The sequence below is a fragment of the Vipera ursinii genome (assembly GCF_947247035.1).
Source record: "Vipera ursinii genome assembly, chromosome: 2".
Lineage (NCBI taxonomy): Eukaryota > Metazoa > Chordata > Lepidosauria > Squamata > Viperidae > Vipera > Vipera ursinii.
In genome coordinates this window covers 37871376-37890225 of record NC_139513.1, presented here as the reverse complement: position 1 = coordinate 37890225, position 18850 = coordinate 37871376, and the positions used below count along the sequence as shown (strand labels likewise).

General features: G+C 40.0%; 1 protein-coding gene across 2 annotated transcripts; it reads right to left on the bottom strand.

Moving 5' to 3' along the window:
• Positions 1-725: 725 nt before the first annotated feature.
• Positions 726-18459, bottom strand: ARL6IP5 (ARF like GTPase 6 interacting protein 5). 2 transcript variants are annotated; one of them, XM_083354269.1, is made up of 3 exons: positions 18269-18459; positions 4760-4977; positions 726-2931 (listed from the first exon to the last, which is right to left on the bottom strand). In XM_083354269.1, exons 1-3 carry the CDS (start codon positions 18442-18444, stop codon positions 2759-2761), a joined length of 567 nt encoding a protein of 188 aa, XP_083210395.1. In that variant the 5' UTR covers positions 18445-18459; the 3' UTR covers positions 726-2758. The 2 variants fall into 2 exon arrangements, with proteins under 2 accessions (XP_083210395.1, XP_083210396.1); XM_083354270.1 differs by lacking the exon at positions 18269-18459 and adding an exon at positions 16714-16850.
• Between the last annotated feature and the right edge of the window lie 391 nt (positions 18460-18850).

Sequence of the window (18850 nt, the reverse complement as noted above, 5' to 3'; positions counted from 1 at the left end):
ACCACAATTGAGCCCAAAATTTCTGTCACTAAATGTTGAAAAGTACCAATACTTTTCCTATCCTGTTCAACCTTTACTTCCACAGTGTCAGAGGAAATACCATGGTTTGCATGATTCAGATTTTGACTGATCAAAAGATGTTAGCCATCACCTTGTTTCTTAATGCTTATCATACATCTGTGGTTAATCACTGATACATCTGCATGATACATCTGTGGTTAATCCCATGTCCCAAAGAAGAGGCAGGCATGACAGGAAACTTCAAGAATAAAGTGGGCAGTTTCAAGCAATCGCAATTACCATGTCTTAAGGTATCTGTTCCATGCACTACTTTATTATTTTGTGTTTTTAAATATGTATTTTATCCAAATTAGGTACAATATTTGGGCTACCCGATCTGTGCTGTAAAAATCCATATAATATTCATGATGGCATATGGGATTCCAAATGGTTGTCTTCTAGTTCCAGTAGCCCAGTGGTGGGATTCAGCCGGTACGCACCAGTTCGGCAGAACCGGTAGCTAATTTTTTGTTGCCCAGGCCCAGAATGGACTTCCAGAAGCGGCATCCACACAGAGAACCGGTTGTTCACATATTTGAATCCCACCACTGTGGTAGCCCAACACAATATCAGCTTCTCCCCAAAGGCAAATAAAGTAGTGGTGAAAGAACCATTTAAGGTGCTACAAATAACCAACAACAACTAAAAATCAAAACAATCTGAGGTTATGAACTTTATTCAGTCTCCAAGAAAAGCTAGCAAAGAATCTAAAAGTGAAGTTAAAATCTAGTAACAATTCCTCTCCAACAGGTCTAACCTAGCTATTCCTCTCCTTTTCACTTGGTTTTAGCACATGCACAATTTATTCTAAGACCAAATATGGAGGTTCTTTTCTTTGGAATTTTGCTATGATAACTATTCCATAGGAATAGCTTGGTAGCGCTAACTTTATAGAGAACAGTAATACAAAAGCCTGAAAGGTCCTCCTCTGTTTTAAACTGATAGAGCAGGGGTGTCAAACTCAATTTCATTGAGGGCTGCATCAGCATTGCGGTTGCCCTCAGGGGGCCGGGTGGGCGTGGCCTGGGTGGGCGTGGCCTACTGGGTAGGCGTGGCTAGAGTGCGTATGGCCTACTGGGTGGGCGTGGCCAGCTCTACAACAATCGCATCAAGGGTGCCTATGGGGGCCTGGGCAGGAGTGGGACAGATCTGAGGGTCTCTGGCAGAAGGAGGGTCTCTGGGCCAGGGCCAAGGCAGTGGGGGCCGTTCCCTCACTGTTTCCAGGATGGCTTCGCGGGCCACATGAAACCACTTCGCGAGCCGAATCTGGCCCCCGGGCCTTGTGTTTGACATGTCTGTGATAGAGTAACTGTATCAATGGGAAATATCAACAATGGGGTGCCTGTTAATTATTTATTGGAATGATGTATTTCAGAGACACGTCTATTTAAATAAGGACACTAAGGGAACATTGTTCAAAATTACAGTAGCATTTATATGTACTAAATACCATTTTATTGTTACATAATTTAATTAAAATGACAAAGCTGTGGACTAAACCAAACATTGAAAGAGCCAAAGGCATTGTAAGAGGACAAGCAAATCAAGTGTAGGTTGCTAATCTTTAATGCTGGAAAATATTCACACATTCTCCACCAAGTAATTTGTTGTATTTTACAAGTAACTTTACAAGCCTGCACGTAATAAATGTTACAGTTTTAGTTCCAGTTCCAAAAGGAAAAGATAGGGATAGGGAGTTGCAGAGCTAACATTAGTTAATTATCAGTCTCACAAATGGAAAATTGGATGAGTTTCTTTTCTACTACCATTTGCAGTATAAATAAATCTACAACGTTGCATGTAAGTGGAACAGAAAAGGTAAGGAAGGAGTTTGTGGTATTTTAAATATTATTTATTCTTCTTGCACAAAATTTAAATTAAGTGTCATTATGCGATATTAACAAACACTGAGATTTGGTTTTCCAGTCATATACTCAGTAAGATTCATAATTCTATGAGATGGCAGATCTCAAGCCTGACAATTACTAAATATTATTACTAAAAGCATATATAATACCTGGATGTGAGCATGCACAGGAAATCATGTTTCTCTTGTTACAAAATCTGCTCCTAACAGTACAATTCTTCATATGCATACAGAAAGAAGGAATGTTGTTGGCTAGATGTTATCTGTGCGAGCTTGCAACTCATGCTGGGGGGAAAAAGGGCTCAGCTACTAAATAGGAGACATATTCAAATATTCCACAACAAAATGGGCATATCATACTTCTAATTGTAGGTCTCTATTTCTCCATAGGGGAACCACATCCCACTCAAAAGGTGCACCAGGATGTTCATAATTTGGGTTTATTTTTGCACTCAAAAGTAGTCGTTTGGATATGTGCAGTAGCACACAGTTATGTTGCTTGAAGGTAAAAAGAATACTGTGCATTTAGAATTGCCACAAAATATGCAGTTTCAAAAATACTTAACACAGAGAGAAAAGAATCTGAAGGAAGTTAAGTCTACATTTCCACACTAGTGCGTGCTGCACATTAACCAATGCATTTGTATCTCAAGACACCTTTGACAGGTTATAAATGGGTTGCTACCACCCTGTGCAAGGGAATCTCAGAAGAGTTGGGGGTGTTTTATTTTGCCATACTTCACTCTTGCAGTCTGCACTGACTGTATTCACTCACAGACTGAGAAAGGGTGCTGGACAAAATGAACAAATTTCCCCACGCAACCTGCATGTTTAATCCTTTGCTTTAGCCAGGTAATCAGCTAGTTTGGAAATGGTCTCCTCCTGTTGTTCAAGAAGATCCAGGATAATGCCCATGGGAGTCTTCTTTAAGCCGATGCTTTCTATCTTGTTCTCCATCTTGTTCTTTAAATTCCGAAGCCTCAAGGATGCATGAAGAAACATCACTAGGGAAAGGAAAGCAACAGTAAGCCACAAGTGTCCTTCACTAGATAACTGGTGAAAAAGATTGACGTTGCTACAGTGGCAGCCAACAAAACTGCCCCGTTGCCGTACTATATTAAAGCAAGATTAGCCATAATTGGTCAAAAAAGCCACAATAGTCTAAGCTATAAACCCCTGGTTTATTAACCATAAAGATGCATTCATATATTAAGTTAAAAAAAACCAAATATAATAAGCCACATTGATCTGTGAACCTAGTTAATTTTTTACTGAATTTCAAAATTGTCATATAACACGCAAAGTCCTAAAATGTTTTGTTTAGCCTTCCATTGTTTAGCCTTCCGAGGTAGGTAAAATGAGGACCCAGATTGTTGGGGGCAATTAAGCTGACTTTGTAATAATGCCGCTTGGGTGTGTGTGAAAGCCCTAATAAGCAGGCATATACATAGAATGAAGGCTACTGCTAAGCTTGTAAGCCGCCCTGAGTCTTCGGAGAAGGGCGGGATATAAATGGAATTAAAATAAAATAAAAATAAAATTCTTAACATCCTGTATGAACCCAGCCATTGAATCTTGTGAACTTAAAAATTCTTGGTTTAGTGTACTGAATGTACCAAACCAGTTGTGGTTTATTGAATGTTAATGGTTTCAATATCATAGCTTAACATGATATATCAACCTTGTCATTCAATATGCTAATTTCCCCCCAAAATGTTATTAGTTTACCAAAATATAATATAAATGCAAAATACAAAAGAAAACAATGGGAAAATAAGGGAGGAAAAAAGGAAAGAGAAAAGTGTAGGGCAAGAGGGAAAAAGAAAGAAAAAAAAGTGTTGACTTCCAACTCCTTTTGTTGCAGTAGAATAAAGTCACCAAATCTCAATTTTTTACTATTATATCATGATATAAACTAGTCATTTCAATAACAACAAACCTATCTAATCAGCAAAATCCAAAATCAAAGTTTAATTTTTTTTCACTTCAAGCACAAAGTCCAGAAGTGGTTTCCAAGTAGTTGTTCGATGTACTCATAAGAAATAATTATATATTTGCGAGAGAGTCCTTATCCTGGATTAACAGTAACACAACAGAATTAATAGCCTCTTCTTCAGGTTGAAATTATGATGTATTAGTAAATCCTTTCTAAGACTCCTGTAGTATTAGCCCATTTTTTGCTAATCTATCTAGTGAGAGAAACAAAATCCACTTAGGACCAAAAAATCTCTTTATGCATGCATACACACAACGTAACATTCATATTTTTCAGTTCCTTGATTCTGAATGCTGGTGATGGAGCTCTGCAATTTAGCTTAGTCCAATTATATAATGATGATGATGATGATGATGATGATGATGATGATGATGATGTTGGAAGGAGGTCATCTATTCCAACCCCCTGCTCAGGGAGGAAACCCTATACCATTTCAGACAAACGACTGTCCAGTCTCTTCTTAAAAACTTCCAGTGTTGGAGCATTCACAACTTCTTAATGTAATATTAGCTCAGCTAAATGGATAGCCAGCCAGAGATTTATGTATTTATTAATCCAATTCATGTAGCCGTCAATCTATGTCCAAAACTCTTGGTGGCAAACAAAATAATATACTGCTAAACGTGACAACTGTTATTCTGCCATCTGGACTGAAAATAAAAACCCTGCACCTGAATATCACTAGTAAAAGCATCTACTAATTTCTCTGTATATTTGCAGTTAATGAGAAATGCTTCTTGACACTTAACAGTTTATGGAAAGAAATGAAAGCAGTTGCAGAAGGGAACTGGCATTCAGTTTTATGCCTGGCTACAGATAATATGAGAAAAACTCACAGAACAAAGGAAATGTGATTCCAAACAGAAACACCATGACGCCTCCAAAAAAGGATATCAGGATATAGCTCAGTAACATAACTGCTATGACAAAGGCAGCAGGGTACTGCTTCTTAAACTTGCAAATGAAGTCTTTTTTGTGGGATGCACACACGAATGCTGTGAAGACCAGGATCACCACAAGGATGCCAAGCAGCATTTTCAGGGGATTCAGGAATCTGCAAAGATATGGACAATGGTGAACATACCCAAACAAACGATAATGGCACAACAAGACAACCAGCTTCTTTGGACCCAAGCAGAACCGCTGAGCCTCTTGGCTTCAGACTCTCCCTCCGAGATCTGTGGCTGCCTGCACGTTGTTCAGGGTTCCTGTGACTTATGAATACAATACATGTAATCCTCAACTTACAGCCATTCATTTAGTGACAACAGCACCAAAAAGCGACTTATGACCATTTTTCACACTTACTTGCAGTATCCTCCTCACATGATATGGTCACGTGATCAAAATTTGGAAGCTTGGCAACTGGCATGCATTTAGGATGGTTGAGGTGTTCTGGGCATATGGGGGTAATCTTCTGCACCTTCTGACAAACAAAGTCAATGGGGAAACCAGATTCACTTAACAACTGTTTTGCTAACTTAACAACTGCGGTGATTCACTTAACAGCTGTGTAAAGAAAAGTTGTAAAAAAGGGCAAAACTCATTAAATAAATAAACCAGGCCTTTGGCAAGGAAGATTAAAACTTCTTCCTATCTAGTTTATGATTCTTGCCATCTTTTATATTCTTTTAAAATGAGTTTTACTTCAATATTTTCTTGCTGATTGTGGAAAGCTGCTGAAACTCACTGGCAGTCAGGAGGAATACAAGTTTGAAAACTAATTAAAATTAAATTGAACAGCAGAATAAAAACATTGCATTACAATTCAAATAAATAAGATGTTTTTAAAGTTATTTGTATCTCAAACAGCTAAAATGCCCCAGCAAGTAACTATTTAAACTTCAAATGTCAGAAAAGTATAGTTAATGAATGATTATCATACACACACACACACACACACACACACACACAAATACACCAGGTTCCTTGAACTGTCATCTTCATTTATTTAGTGCCTGTGTGTTTGTATTTAATAAGAAGAAGAAGAAGAAGAAGAAGAAGAAGAAGAAGAAGAAGAAGAAGAAGAAGAAGAAGAAGAAGAAGAAGAAGAAGAAGAAGAAGAAGAAGAAGAAGAAGTAGTAGTAGTAGTTGGAAGGGACCTTGGAGGAAGGAAACCCTATAACATTTCAGACAAATGGCTGTCCAGTCTCTTCTTAAAAACTTCCAGTATTGGAGCATTCACAGCTTCTGCAGGCAGTTTGTTCCACTGATTAATTGTTCTAACTGTCAGGAAGTTTATCCTTAGTTCTAGGTTGCTTCCCTCCTTGACTAGTTTCCATCCATTGCTTCTTGTCCTGCCTTCGGGCGCTTTGGAGAATAGCTTGACTCCCTCTTCTTTGTGGCAGCCCCTGAGATATTGGAACACTGCTATCATGTCACCACTTGCCCTTCTCTTCATTAAACTACACAAACCCAATCCCAGCAACTGTTCCTTATATGTTTTAGCCTCAAGTCTCCTGATCATCTTTGTTGCTCTTCTCTGCACTCTTTCTAGAGTCTCGACATCTTTTTTACATTGTGGTGACCAAAACTGGATGCAGTATTCCAGGTGTGGCCTTACTAAGGCATTGTAAAGTGGTATTAGTACTTCACGTGATCTTGATTCTATCCCTCTGTTAATGCAGCCTAGCACTGTGTTGGCTGTTTTGGCAGCTGCAGCACACTGCTGGCTCATATTGAAGTGATTGTCCACTAGGACTCCGAGATCTCTCTCACAGTTACTACTATCGAGCAAGGTACCACCTATACTATATCTGTGCATTTGATTTTTCCTGCCTAAATGTAGAACCTTACTTTTTTCACAATTGAATTTCATTTTGTTAGATAGTGCCCAGTGTTCGAGTCTGTCCAGAAATTCAAATATTTATTCTATTTTCTCTAAAATATCCTGTACAAATGCCAGATGACAAGCCCCATCATCTCTGGCCAGCACAGGTATGGTATAGGTCAGTGATGGCAAACCTTTTAGACATGAGTGCCCAAAAACTGCCCCATCCCACCCCCGCCCCCCACCCTGCCTGCTCCGCTCATGCTCCGCCTGCTCACAGGGCCACCTACCGCCTCCACAGCCCGCAGATAGCACCATGGCAGCCACGCCCTCCACCCACGTCTTGCAGCATCATATGCGCACAATGGGGCATGAGGGCAGAGTCTTGTCCCCGCTGCCATGTCCTTGGCTGTGCTGCTCTGTGCGGGCCACGTCCAGGGGCAACTCTCCTCCGGGGGGGCTGCTGGTGAGGAGGGGGCCGCAGGGGGAAGCAGGGCTGGGGTGATGGCGTGCATGCTCACAGAGAGGGCTCTGAGTGCCGCCTCTGGCACACGTGCCATAGGTTCACCACCACTGGTATAGGTGGTACCTGGCTCAATAGTAGTAACTGTGAGAGGGATCATGGGAGTCCTAGTGGACAATCACTTCAATATGAGCCAGCAGTGTGCTGCAGCTGCCAAAAAAGCCAACACAGTGCTAGGCTGCATTAACAGAGGGACAGAATCAAGAACACGTGAAGTGTTAATACTACTTTATAGTGCCTTGGTAAGGGCACACTTGGAATACTGCATCCAGTTTTGATCACCACGATGTAAAAAAGATGTTGAAATTCTAGAAAGAGTACAGAAAAGAGCAACAAAGATGATCAGGGGACCGGAGGCTAAAACCTATAAGGAACGGTTGCTGGAATTGGGTATGTCTAGTTTAATGAAGCAAAAAAAATGTCCTGTTCTAAACTGCCAAGTTTGTGAATGAACCATTCTTGCTGTCCTGTCCAAAGCTAATTCTGGAACATTGCCTGCTATGACATGTCCACTAGCGTTCACTCTTATAAACATCCAATAGGCTTCAAGTCATTTTAGATTCATTATCAAAATATTGGATGCCAAAGATATAGCTGGAATTAGCAAGTGTCAGCCACCTTTCCTTCACAACAGTTGTTGACCACCTGCTGTTGTCGCTCATTTGTAATTCCGAGTGTCATACAAAAAACAGTCTCTCTAAATGTCTGAGTCACTTATGGTCAGCTGCAGCTATATTTAGAAGAGAAAAAAAAAAGAATTTCTGGAAATTCTGCCTGGAAAAACTGAAGAGTTAACTCCAGGCAGAAATCACTGCTGTATTATTTATTTCATAGGAAATGTCACTCTAAAAAAGGTAGCCTTGTCTATTGCATTATTTTTTTTAAAAAATAATACCGCAATAACTTAAAAGTTAGCTGAGAAATATTAGGCCAAGACTCAGTGGGGAATTAATTGAACACCATGCAAAGCTATCTTTCTGGGACTGTCCAGGGCCTAATCTATGTGTACAAGTTTAATCTATACCTAGGACAGGGGTAGGCAACCTCAGCTCTTTGATGACTCATGGACTTCAACTCCCAGAATTCCTGAGCCAGCCAAGCTGGCTCAGGAATTCTGGGAGTTGAAGTCCATGAGTCATCAAAGAGCCGAGGTTGCCTACCCCTGACCTAGGGGATGCAATATAGAAGTAGATAAATGGGTACCACTTCAGCGGGAAAGACTTAGCTGTGTTTGTGAGTGTGGAGAGCAAAGGTCAGTGCTTGACCTGGCCGGATGGAAGCCATTGTGACACAATGTGAAGTGAGGAGAGACCGGGGGGGGGGAGGCAGAAACCCGGAAGAGCCAGCAATCCGAGCCCCACTAGTTAGCTAAGTGTAAGCTAGTTCGCCCCCTGTGGTGCACAAAGGATAGGCACACAAGTGCCACACAGAATGAACTAGCAATCTAGGCTGCCAGGACTGCATTGCGTTTAGAATTTGTAGATTTCCCTGACATTATATGCAATATGCTAAATAAATAACCACACCTAAAAGCATTTATTGATGAGCTGCAATTAGTTTGGTGGGTCACAAACTAATGCAGTACAAACATCACATTTCTAGCAGGAAGCAGAGCAAGGAATTTAACTTTAACTTTAAGCTTAAAGCAGCTGATACTGCTTTTAACATTGTCTTTTGGGCCCCCACATTATATCTGAGCTACCATCTTTTGCAGACAGTAATTGACCTTGCTATGCCAGACAGGCAAAGGGGAGTCACACTGTCTCAAATTAATTGGTCCAGAGGATTGTTTTGTGGAAGCATTGATCAAGCCCCGACCAATCATTTTACAGCTGCTAGAATCTCTAGTCCAGTGGTGGCGAACCTATGGCACGCGTGCCAGAGGGGGCACTCAGAGCCCTCTCTGTGGGCACGCACGCCTCACTCTTTGGCTAAGATTTCACAGGAAAAAGCCATTTCTCAAGCCCCTTCCTAGCCAAAACAAGCCTCCAGAGAGAGCGCTCCGTTTTCAGCTTTGAATTATATCAAATCTGACACGAGAAACAGACTAACAGATGACCTGAGTGCTCCATGGGTTGCTCTCAAACTTACTAAAGTATGAGCCAAGGTTAGACAAATTATCAGCACGCATACAACAGCAAAAATCACATTAATAGTTAAAAAGCATGCCAAATGCAAACTTTTACCTTTCAATAAAAAGTTGTTTGCATCATTGAAAGCTTTGTTATTGTGTTTTTCTTTTAAGACAAAAGATGTTAATGTATGAGTTGTTTTTTCTAAACTAAAACCTCAGTATTCAGATTAAATTGCCGTGTTGGCACTTTGTGATAAATAAGCGGGTTTTGGGTTGCAGTTTGGGCACTCAGTCTCTCAAAGGTTTGCCATCACTGCTCTAGTCTGACACATGAAGGTGACTGTATATTAAAACTCACATCTGTCACCGAGAACATCATATTGAATCCCCTGTCATGCATCGTCATGTCACTTCTGGTCCAACCAAAATAAACTGCTACTCAGGACCTTCAGGAGCAGCAACCCATGAGATACCTGATGGATCTGACGCACCTTCAGATGTTGCTTAGGATGTTTTTCAATATTCTGTCAGGTTGCTGATTTGTCTTTAAGTGTGACAGTCTCAGGCCGTACATTACATTACTGCAAATCTCCGGAAGATGAAGCATCAGAAACAATCAGAAGAGAAAGACCAGGTATGGATCTGACTGATCCCAGATATAAGCTCAAGTAAACAACTATAAGGCAGGAAAAGCTTTTATTTTTAATGCTTATTGTTTTTAATGTTCTCCTTTATTTCACATTGTAAACTGCCTAGAGTTGCTTGACAGTGTGATGGGTATATGTAGATCGTATAAATAAAATAAAAGCACCATTATTTCTTCTCTCCAACTGCTTTATTTAAAGTAATATGTTCTCTTAGGCAAGGATGAGCAGGGAGATTTCCTGCCTAGAAAGATTCAAGCAACACAAACATACACATTTAAAGCAACAATCATAACAACAGCAGACAGCTGGCAACCCTCTGGATTTGGCAGAAAGAGCTCAGGAAAGGTACAGTATACTAGGTTGCCATTTGTTTCCCCCCATTGAGTCAACATTCAAAGTTCCAGTTTTTCACAGATGGTGAATGGAAATACAAACCACAATAAGATGGAATTGTACACATGGGCAATTTCAAACTGATATTCAGGTCCCTTGTATTGGATTTGTTATCATTGTTATCACTGCTAAGCTTGTAAGCCGCCCTGAGTCTTCGGAGAAGGGCGGGATATAAATGTAATAAAAATAAATAAATAAATAAATTCCAACATTACAGTTAGTGATGTCATCTGAGTAAAACAACATAATTTAAGATTAGGTTTTTTTAAAAAAATTGTAGCAATGAATGCCCTCTCTTAATGGTAAGAGATTAGCACGCCCCAAGATTAGCCATTCAGAATATTTAACTGCATAAATGTTTGTAGATTGATCTAGGGTGTGACCATATGGAATCTTATTTTTAAAATGGTTCAAAGTAAACAACTTCAGGAGTTGTTCTCAGAACTACCCAGGCTGAAATTTATTTCATCATTATTTTGTTTCCCTATCTATTATGGCTATGCGGTCTTTTGAATTCTATTCTGAGAAGGTGGCTTGGAGCATGTGTGAGTGTGAAACTGTTTTTAAAACAGCTGCAACTTGTTTCGAGACTGCATGACGGCCCTCTCTTCTCCAACTCAAGAGAAAAGTCATAGAACTTTCTCAACACAATCCAAAATGTTCCACCTTAATAAATGTAATGTATATGTTATACAGTGGTACTCAACTGCTTTGAAACTCACTGAATTTGGTACTCAACAGATTTTGACGCATTGTCAAAATGCTCATTATCTGTTTGCTACTCAACACATAAGCTACAACTTGTCCATGTCAGCTGCCTACTGACTGACTGCATTATTCCTTATGAGAAAAATTTGTTTGGTACTCATAATTTTTGGTACTCATTAAGCCTCCTGGAACCAATTAAGGTTGAGTACCAAAGTACCACTGTATTGTCAGGCAAACAACTCAGATTTTCGAGGATCCTATAGGAGCTAGATTAAGATCTTTAAAAATAGTGTTCAAATCAGTTTTTCTCAATCTAGATCCCTCTAGATCAGGGGTGTCAAACTCAATTTCATTGAGGGCCGCATCAACATTGCGGTTGCCCTCAAGGGGCTGGGTGGGTATGGCCAGGGTGGGCGTGGCTAGAGTGCATATGGCCTACTGGGTGGGCATGGCCAGCTCTACATCATTCGCATCAAGGGTGCCTATGGGGGCCTGGGCAGGAGTGGGACAGATCTGAGGGTCTCTGGCAGAAGGAAGGTCTCTGGGCCAGGGCCAAGACAGTGGGGGCTGTTCCCTCACTGTTTCCAGGATGGCTTCGCGGGCCGCATGAAAGCACTTTGCGGGCCGGATCTGGCCCCTGGGCCTTGTGTTTGACATGTCTGCTCTAGATGTGCCAGACAACAACTCCCAAACTCTCATCCCAAACCAGCACAATCCCAGAGGAGAGATGTGTAGGTTTTAATTCCTGTGATTTCCAATCATCACAATATGACTCAATTCGAAATTGCTATTAGTTATTTCACTAACAGACTAGACTTTTCCTTTGAGTGGTCTGCTTCTGGTGCTCAACGAATGTAGAAAACAAATAGCTGACTTGGCAGTATATATTACAATTTGGATGCACATTTCATTGTAATTATAGATTTGAATCTTTATAATTGAGAAATTACAATTTTTTAAAGAAGTTATTAAGAAGGCCAATAAGGGTTATGAACCATTTCCAATTCCTTCCTGATACTATAATTATATTTTAAAAATTGGGATACAAATGCATTTTATTCTGTCTTCTGCATACAGTAAATCAACTTTACCAAATAGAATTATTTAAAAATTTCCTCACATTGTACCAAACTATATAATATTATATCTCCACACATCCAAATGAGATAATAAACAGAGAATATATTTACTATTCTTCAGTCACAAATTTTATTCCAGAATCCAAAATATATGCGAGTTGGAATTCAGATTCATGGTTGACTAATATTGATGAAGAAATGGCACCATCAATATATGCAGATCATAACCCAATATTGCAAGACTGAACATGGAAATCTCCAGATTGAACAAATGTAATAATAACCATTTACTAAGTTTCTGAGACAACTTTAAAGATATGACTCAACAGGAACTGAAATGTCAACAGGAATTTAATTTCTGGAACTTCCAAATCACAATATGGGAGGCTAATAAAAAATGTATGAGAAGGTTGTTCATCTTTCTAGCATCAAATGGAAATCTGTTTAAAAGCAGAAAGTTACCTTACCAAATGATGTGAAACAATTAGAAACAAGTCATAAATTGAAATTATATTGCACATAGCAATCCTATCCAGCAAAAATGGATGAATATTTGAATGGCATATTAGTTTAAAAATTCACTGAGCAACAAAAAGAAGCTGTTAATTGGCCCATAACAGAAGGCAAAAATAAAGTATTACGGTAATTAAAACGTTAAAAAACAATGAAACTCAGGGGCCTGGTGATATTTCTGCAATATGTTGCAAGGAAATTTTGATTAAACCTTTAACTCAAGTAATGAACAATATTCAGGTATACAACGAAATCCTCTCATCATAAAAATAAGCTTTTGTTTCTTTTATTTATAAAGTAGGGAAAAGATTCAATTCGCCCTGAAAAATATAGACCCATTTCATTATTGAATGCAGATTATACATTCTTCATGGCAAACACTGCAAAAAAATTCTAAAGGAGACATTACATCCTGATCAAATGAGTTTTGTTCTCCCAAAACCAGGGCTTTTTTTTGTCATAGAACGCTCAGAACAGAGTTCCGGCACCTTTTTTGGATGGAATCTTGTAGGGTAGGCAAGACAGGTTGTATGACAGGTGTGAGATCCAGCACCTTTTTCTTTTACAAAAAAAGCACTGCCCAAAACATGTGAGATAATAACAGATATATTCTAAAGGCTATCAGTAAGATAAATCAGAAGAAGCAAGGATTGCCTATGATTTTTCTTATTTTTTTTTTCTTTTGGGAAAAACCTTCACATCTGGAATGGTCTTTTTTATTTGCAATTCTTACTAAGTTGCAGCGCTAACATTTTTATACAGAGAGTATTTATGAAGAACAAAAAGGTAATGGTCTTATTTCACAGCAATGCACTATATTGAAGGGAACCAGAAAATTATGTTCTCTCTCTCCTTTATTTTTATTAGCATTAGAAGCCTTGGTAAGCCAAGTACATGAAGAAAACAAATGTTGATAAGGAATTTGACAGAAAATGTAAAGCAATTTGTCTATCAGCTAATTGGTTTTAACATTGCTACTTAAAAGGTTAAATATTTAGGAACCTTTTAAACAAAAAACAGTAAGGATGTATTCAAGAACAACTATTTACCAATTTGAGAACATGTAATGACAGATATTTTTAAACAGAGGAAATTACATTTGCTTTGGGTAGAAAAAATTGCAACAGTCAAAATAATTTTTTTACCAAGACTAAATTTTCTATTGCAAAATATTCCCATTCCTATTGAGAATAGGCTATTGCAGGTAATCCTCAACCGTAATAGTGCCTGGAATGTCCATTACAAGCCATGACAGTCAGAAGTCAAGTTATCCATGTTACCAGACCAATTTTACAACTTTTTTGTCAATAAGCAAACACCGCTATTGTTAAATAAACATGGTGGATTGTTAAGTGAATGCTGTAGTTGTTAAAGAATCAATGTGTTACTATGGGCATTTTTTTTTGCTGGAAACTAGGAAAAAATGTAAATTGCAATCATCCTCCTGGGCTCTGAAATCGACCAAAATGGTGACTGCAGCCCTGAAATCAGAACACATGTAGCACTTGGAACAGCTGCAACGTCTGGCATGAATAACATCTGGAAGAGTAAAGACATCAGCCTCGCAACCAAATTCAGATTGGTTAACACAATAATTTTTCCAGTTGCTACTTACACTGCAAAACCTGGGACTGAAAAAGGTTGATAGGAGAAGGGGAGATGCCTTTGAATTGTGGTGCTGGAGGTGATTATTATGCATCCCATGGACTGCAAAAAATAACCAACAAAGCAGTCCTAGACCGAACCTCACCAAAAATATCACTTGAAGCCAAGATCGCCAAACAGAGACTGTCATTCTTTGGTCATGTCATGAGAGCTGACCCATTGGAAGAGTCAATCATGCTGGGAACGATCAGCGGAAAAAGGAGAAGGAAGCGCCCTAGTACTGCTAACTGGACTCTATAAAAGATGTCACTGAGATGACCATGGAAGATCTGAAGCAAGCAAAACCAGAGGGGCATGGAGAGTACTGATCCTTGGAGTGGCCAAGGGTTGGACACGACTGAATGGGATAAATCTCATTAAATAAATAAATAAATAAATAAATAAATAACCAAATAAATGAATTAATATTGCAAACCCCAGGGCTGGCTGAAAACTCTGCCTCAAACTTAAATTGCTAGTGCATTCTGAAACTGAAAAGAGAAGCAGCATGGCACCTATCAAACATATCCCTATATGCTGCCTGCAATTATCTGGTCCATTGTTATTTTTAAAGAATGTTAAGCCGTTACAGAATAATTCTTCTCTAACAGCATACATTCAGTATTTGGTACCCTCTTCTTGAAGATAAGACGAGTAATCCATCAGGCCTGATATCATCTGAAGTCCTCCAAGCTATAGTCATTACATACCATGGATGACATCGGAAGCAAGGTTAGTCATATGATTCCCCCTAAATATAGTTCTTGTTAAGAGAGGTTTACTGAAGTTATCAGTCAGTACACGTTTCTTTGTAGATATGTAGCAACTTGGTAGTACTCTGGTAATCTGAGCTTGATGTTATTCAGGCAATGTTCAAACCAGAGACTTGAGAAGAACATTAGTTCTCCCTAATGAGGAACAGGTTTATTTATTTCCCACCTTTACTACATATAGCGATGGCAGGAATAGCCAGTAGAGGAAAGCAGCCAGTATAAATAATCAGCTGAATGGATACCCTATGCTTCTGCTCAAAAATAAAAGGTGTCCCTGGGTGGAAAATGTTGCATCAAAAAAAAAGCTGGTGGCACCAAGTTCCTCTGAGTTAACAAGCAAATGAACAAGCTGATACTGGATTATTTTCTAACATCTGATGTACAGGAAATAGAGAACATTTTTCAACACATTTTATTTTGACACTCCAATCTAGATATAGCAGCAAGCAGAATGTGAACCACAAGAAGACAATGCAGGCATCTCCCCTGGAGCCCACTAGCTTCCTGTTCACTCACAGCGGACGTGTCAAGCTAAAAACTTAAATCTACCCAGAGTATCATTTTTGTGAAATCAGAATGCCTCTGGGTTCCTGATAGAGCCCATATTTATATTTGGAAAATAAAAATGATCAACACAGCCCAGTATTTTGGTTGTAAAAACCCCCATAATGTAAGTATCACTAACTGCTGGAAGGGTTGGTACAAATATGGATATCTGCACATTCTTAGAAATCAAAAACCATTCCCCAGAAGCCCTGCAGAAGAGGAAAGTCTTCAAATAAAGAATAAAGGAATGTGGGGGGGGGGGACAGGCTAACCTCAGAGGAGGTCATTTTCTGGGTTTCCAACCCCTCTGATTACTCTAGAGCAGACATGTCAAACACAAGGCCCGGGGGCCGGATCTGGCCCGCCAAGTGGTTTTATGTGGCCCACGAAGCCATCCTGGAAACAGTGAGGGAACGGCCCCCACTGCCTTGGCCCTGGCCCAGAGACCCTCCTCCTGCCAGAGACCCCCAAATCTGTCCCACTCCTGCCCAGGCCTCCATAGGCACCCTTGATGCGAACGATGTAGAGCTGGCCACGCCCACCCAGTAGGCCATACACACTCTAGCCACGCCCACCCAGTAGGCCACGCCCACCCTGGCCATACCCACCCGGCCCCTCAAGGGTAACTGCAATGCTGATGTGGCCCTCAATGAAATTGAGTTTGACACCCCTGCTCTAGAGGTAGGAACTCATAGCACCCTCTCCAGATCAAATTCTACTTGAAGGTACCAAGGTGACCAGCTTTGAATGGTGACCTCTAAAATTATCAATGGTTTAAGAAACATGATGCATGAAAAATGCACATTCCATTATATAACCTGTCTATTATAGACTGTTGTATGTTGATACACAATATTACATCATATAGAATATATTATATATTAACATACAATAGTTTTAAGCAATAATTTGAAGTAGTTAATCCTTGACTTACGACTATTTGTTTAGCAACAATTTGAAATTACAACGGCACTGAAAAGCCATTTTTATGACCATTTTTAATGTTTTTTTTAACTTTTTATGTTTTAGCTTATATGTAACTGCAAGGTGCCCAGAGTTACCCTATGGTAACATGGGTAGTCAATACATTTTATAAATAAAATAATTTTTTCACACTTACAACCGTTGCAGCATCTCCTTGGTCACATGATCAAAATTCGGACTCTTGGCAGCTGGCCTGAGTTTATGATGGTTGCAGTGTCCTGGGGTCATGTGATCAATTTTTGCATCCTTCTGACAAAGTCAATGTCAAAGTCAAAGCCAGATTCACTTAACAATTGTAATGACTCACTTAACAACTGTAACAAGAAAGGTCATAAAAGGCAAAATACACTTCACTGTCTTGAACTTTGGGGCTCAATTGTGTCATAAATCAAGGATTACCTAGATTGCATGTTCCACGAAGACAAAAATATTACCCAACAAACTTCATTAGTTATATAATGAAAATGTATTATCTGGCTGCATTTCATTTATGCAATGGCAGCACCAAATGTGGACTTTTCATATTTCATTTGTTCATATCCAGATGAAATTGTGTTTACGTTTAAAGAAGAGTCATATCTTTTCAAAAGGTCTTGTTTCCATAGCAATTAACTGAGAAATGCTTTTGAAATGCTGAATTATTTAAATAATGACACATAGTTTACTTTTTCAAGTAACACTAATCAATAAGGCTAAAATACTAAAAGACACAAAGTAGCACTGTGATTTCATTTTTATTGCTCCCATGAGCACTGCAGAAACAAAACACTATTTTAAATATACAGCTTTTTAAAAAAAAGACACACACACACACACACACACACACACATTTTAAACTAAAGGATACCTTGATAATCCCTTTAAAACTGATGGCCAAAATATACTATTAGTCACAGCATACGTCATCAATGGCCTCCAAAGAGAAACTTGGTGTTTACTTGCTCCACCTCAAACCACACTTTAGAAGGCCTCCAAACCAAAAACCTTATGTGGCAACTCTTCAATGGAATTTTAAATCTACTTTCTCCTGGAAGCGCATCTCTTGCAGTTTATTACGTAAAGCAGAAATAGCTTTTTTTATATATATAAAATGAAAGCAAAGCGGGCTGTCTTTACTGTACTTAAAACATTTATCCTGAGATTATAATCCAAGAAGATTCTCAAAATATACCTAACTCTCTCTCGTTTTAAAACAATAATCCCATTCGCCGCTTTGCAACCAAGCTTCGTTAACTTTAGGAAACACAGCGAGGAACGGCTGCCTAATAAATATTTCCTCCATCTTAAAAGAACGGGGGAAGGGAGGCCTGATTCTGGGAGTTGTCACTGCAGCGGCGCCGCGGAGCTCCAGGTGGGAAGATAGATGGTTCAAAGCATTTGGGGCACTGCTCTCCTTAACCGGAAGCCTTGTTACTCCATAGGGCTGCTTCCCACATCAGAAGGGCAGCCCAAACGCCATCCCACTGCGAGCGACGCCCTGCCCTCTTTTCTCCCCACGGCGATCCTTCTGCAATGGGGCCGGCGGCGGAGAGAGAGACCTTGCAAACATGGAGGAATATATAGATGACATTTATTTAAGGCCTGCAACTTCGCCCTCGCCCTGCTGCTAGCCTTAGGGGGCAACGCTATTCCCGGTGGCCATGCCACTCATCCTCCGAGCCGCGCGCTCCCCCGCCGGCCGACGCGCTTACCCCACGATGGAAAAGACCGCGGCAGCCACCGCGAGGTAATTGGTCTGGTAATAGAGCAGGTTGCTGACCACCCGGTTGTTCCATTTGGAGATATCTTTGAAATCCGGCAAGGCGAAGCGGTCGTGGCCCGGGATGAAATCGTCCCACGATCTCAGCGGCGCAACTTGCACGTCCATAGCGACTCTCCTCCCATCCGGCTTTCTGCGGCAGGAGCGGCAGCAGCAGCGCTACAAGAGGCGGCGAGCAAGACGTCAGCAAAACCGGGTTAAGAGCGACGAGCTGGCCAGCTCATCGGCTTGTGTATGTGGTTGCCTGCAAAATTAGCAAACACACACACACACACACACACACACACACACACACAGAGAGAGAGAGAGAGAGAGAGAGAGAGAGAGAGAGAGACAGACAGACAGACAGACAGACAGATACTGTAAGGCAGAATAATTTAATTGGCTTTAGTGTTTCAGGATGGGACTTGAGTGAAGTAGGATCAAAATTCAGTTCAAAAAGATTGAATTATGACCTTGCAAACATGGAGGAATATATAGATGACATTTATTTAAGGCCTGCAATTAACTAAAA

Excerpts from the sequence above, each read along its gene's own strand:
- ARL6IP5 (XM_083354269.1), bottom strand. The coding sequence starts at position 18,444 with ATGGACGTGCAAGTTGCGCCGCTGAGATCGTGGGACGATTTCATCCCG. Across the intron at positions 4,978-18,268 it reads GCGGTCTTTTCCATCGTGGG|ATTCCTGAATCCCCTGAAAA; the intron begins GTAAGCGCGTCG and ends ATATCTTTGCAG. Across the intron at positions 2,932-4,759 it reads AATCACATTTCCTTTGTTCT|TGATGTTTCTTCATGCATCC; the intron begins GTGAGTTTTTCT and ends TCCTTTCCCTAG.